Consider the following 3280-nt stretch of genomic DNA (forward strand, 5'->3'; position numbering starts at 1 on the left):
GGGAAGATTAGCCCGTCATGCAGGCTCCCTGCGTAAAGCGGCCTCGAGAGGCAATTGGAGTATTTTACACGCAATGGGTTATCATTAACGCTGGCCCCTTGTCAGTCCTCTGCTTTACAGTCTACATCGAGGAGTCGACGATTGGTCCTCGGTCTTCACAAACTGTACACACGATTGGTCAATAGCGACTTTAGACATTTTTTTCCCCATTCGACTTGAGGCTTTGGGTTCAGCTTATAAAACGGCTACTCATAACGGATGCCAGACATTCACCAGTGGTCAGCCGTAGAGCATTGTTGACATTGGCCCTTCTGATCACAGTACACAGTTGTTGATTTACTCGGTCGTCTTCAGGAATTGAATTGAAATTTTCTTTCTGATTGAAGAGGACAGAGCAACGAATAAAAGAAAATTTCTGAGTGACTTTTAGTGGTGGATATTTGTACAGTTGAAGACCTATTGCTCCAGTTGCGATGCCTTTCGAGAGAACCAATGGACATGGTTCCAATGGACCACTTACAAGGCCCAACGAGAACGAGTTCTTGCATACTGCGGTGAAGCATGCCAGCCACTCCGCGTAAGTTGAAAACACTCTTCTTTTGTCTCTTTTTCGATTTTATGGAAAATGTGGTTTCGACGGTTTTTGATACTCGGTGTTGAATTCCGCGCGATGGCTGGGGAGAGAATCGCGGGGAATCTTGGGTTGCAACGCGAGATAGGTGCGCACGCACACAATGATGCGATAATTCGTCAGAAAGCTTGATTGATAAACATTTTTTATCTTGTATATTTCGCATTCGTGCAGATTTCATCTTCAGTCAGTGGAAATCTTGATATGAAAATATGTTAGATGTTGCGAAAGTAAATGTTATTTGGGGCAATTTTTTTGAGATTATTTTTACGGATGATTAATACTGTTGTTTTATTTTTTCCTGTGGAATTGAAATTGAGTCGGTGTTTTTTACTCTCATGTCTCGAAAAGGAAAATGAAGTAGTATTGCGTAGCTCATTCGCCTATTCCGGAAAAATTGAGAGAATTTCTTTCTTATATAATTTTTATATTGTGTTGTATGACAAAATGCATTCATTATATTGTAATTCGTTGATTAAACAACGAAGAATATTTCAAAATATTTGAATTATTTATTTGAAATTATTTTTTCTGTTGTTGTTGACGGTTGATAGCTCTAGGATGCGAATTCTCAAGAATGCTTCAACTATTGTAAATAATATCTCAACCGTTCGGGATACCGGAACTCATTGGAGGGATTAATAAAAAATTATTTCGAAAACTGCTTATCTCACATTCACAAATGAGCACGGTTTCCTCATATAATTTGGGATAATTGTTTCGATTTAATTATGATGGAAATCTAAATTTTATTCGTTCATTTTTCGTCAGGAAATTTCAAATGGATTATTTTTAATTTCTTTCTATCGAAATAAAAAATCAAATAGTGTGGTCTAGATTATTTTCCTATTCTGCAATGTTAGAAAATAAATTATGTTAGGCAACATAAAGACGAGAATTCGTTAATTTATTTAAATTTCCAATCTAATATGAATATTCAGTGCCAAATTATCAAGTTTTGTAGGAAAATCAGTTCCATATACTGTGATCTGATTAATGAACTACATTAAAATTTACCAATTCGACAAGAACATTCCTAGACATTGCCTTTAACAATTAATTTCAGCCATTTCGAATGATATGTTACCCACATTTCCCGGAATTTCATAATCACATCTAATATTTACGGAAAATTTTCCCCTCTTCAGTTGAGATAAAATTTCAACAGTCTCGGATTGGGCACTTGACATTGGGTTTATTTACATCAGAGATAAAAATCTTCAATTGAAATAAAAATTCAACAGTTTTGGATTAGAAACTTGACATTGGGTTATTTACATCAGAGATAATCCATCGACCAATGTGTTGTTATAATACTCAGACAGTTCTGGTTGAAAAATGTCATGATCATTTTTCCATCTCCAGGCGCGTTAATTCGAAAGGAACCCAAACGTGTCTCGCTCCCTCTATGTGTGTCAGCTCATTCATGCACGAATGATAGATATGGGTATTACACCTGGATCAGATTTATGGGATATTCGGGTGGCGTTGAAAAGAATATGTTCGGCGCATATCTCACTTTTCCGTAACAATTAATGCGTTTCATGGACTTTCGAAGGAACTGCAAAAAGCGACATGTATACGGAAAGAAAAATTGAGGAAAAATTAGTGAAAAAGTCAAGTAATCGTAAAGCGTAATTCCTTTTTAGGTCTTTCTGTCTTCATGTTGAGGAGGAAAAATGAGAGACTAATGGTGAATTTAAAAAAACGGAGAGATAGAGGAAACTCTCCGAAGGGTAATGGTGGAACGAAATACAACGAGAAAAATTTCCTAGAAAAATGACTGTACTAGCATTATGAACGTAGTGCATTTTGCACTTTTGGAAAAATTATTGTGCTGCAATGGAAAAAATATTAGAGACGCCATAATTTTTCTGGTGTTGCACAAAAATTCTCTTGACGTACACTGTGAGAAATTTTTCGGAATTTCATGGAAAATATGGTAGTAATTCTCGTGAGAGTGACATTGAATCCGATTTAAGAGAAAAATAGTTATGAAATTTCGAGTTTTAGGTGGAATTCCACAATTTGATTTAATTTTCAATAGAACATGAATATTCTGCAACAAAATAACACGATTTTTCAATTTTCCCGAATTTTCACAGAATAATTGAACTGAAAAATCAAGCATCTCATTGATTTTCATATCATTCGAGCAGAAAATCACTGGAATATTTCATTTTTCAATGACAAAATTTCCTGAAACTTCAGTGGAAATTAAGCATGATAAAAATTTCCGCAATTCGACAAGGAAAATTGAGATGAAAATTTTTCCAAATGTGCAAATTGCTCCACATTTATGATACCTAGCACGTGCATTTTTCTAGAAAATGTTTCTGCGTGTAAATTTCGCCCCATTACCCTTCGAACATTTAAATTTGCCGAGATTTCGTCGATAATTTTTCCTCAACTTTTTGCTCCGTGGAAATAGTTGCACATAGCACGGAGAGCTTTATCGACCTCAGCGTGTGAACGTCTAGACGACTGAAGAACAAAATTGGGCACTCGGTAAGAAAGCCTTAATGCAAGTTACAATCGCATATCTTTCTGTTTCATCATTTCTCGCTGCATGAAATTCGAAAAGTTTTATTTTCACATCAAAATGTATACATGCATTTTGGAAGCGGTGGGGGGGGGGGGGGCAGGGGG

At 36.1% G+C, this 3280-nt stretch overlaps 1 protein-coding gene across 3 annotated transcripts in view; it reads left to right on the plus strand.

Moving 5' to 3' along the window:
- Nucleotides 1–117: 117 nt before the first annotated feature.
- Nucleotides 118–3280, plus strand: part of LOC107038103 (purine nucleoside phosphorylase) — a 16862-nt gene continuing 13699 nt past the window's right edge. For all 3 annotated transcript variants that reach the window (XM_015256992.2, XM_015257001.1, XM_015257010.1), the window contains exon 1: nt 118–577. In XM_015256992.2, coding sequence (XP_015112478.1) covers nt 474–577 — 104 coding nt within the window. In that variant the 5' untranslated portion in view covers nt 118–473. The remainder of the gene's footprint in view (nt 578–3280) is intronic.

Source organism: Diachasma alloeum, unplaced genomic scaffold, assembly GCF_001412515.2.
Source record: "Diachasma alloeum isolate Michigan unplaced genomic scaffold, Dall2.0 Dall_scaffold_00177, whole genome shotgun sequence".
In the NCBI taxonomy this organism is placed as follows: Eukaryota; Metazoa; Arthropoda; class Insecta; order Hymenoptera; family Braconidae; genus Diachasma; species Diachasma alloeum.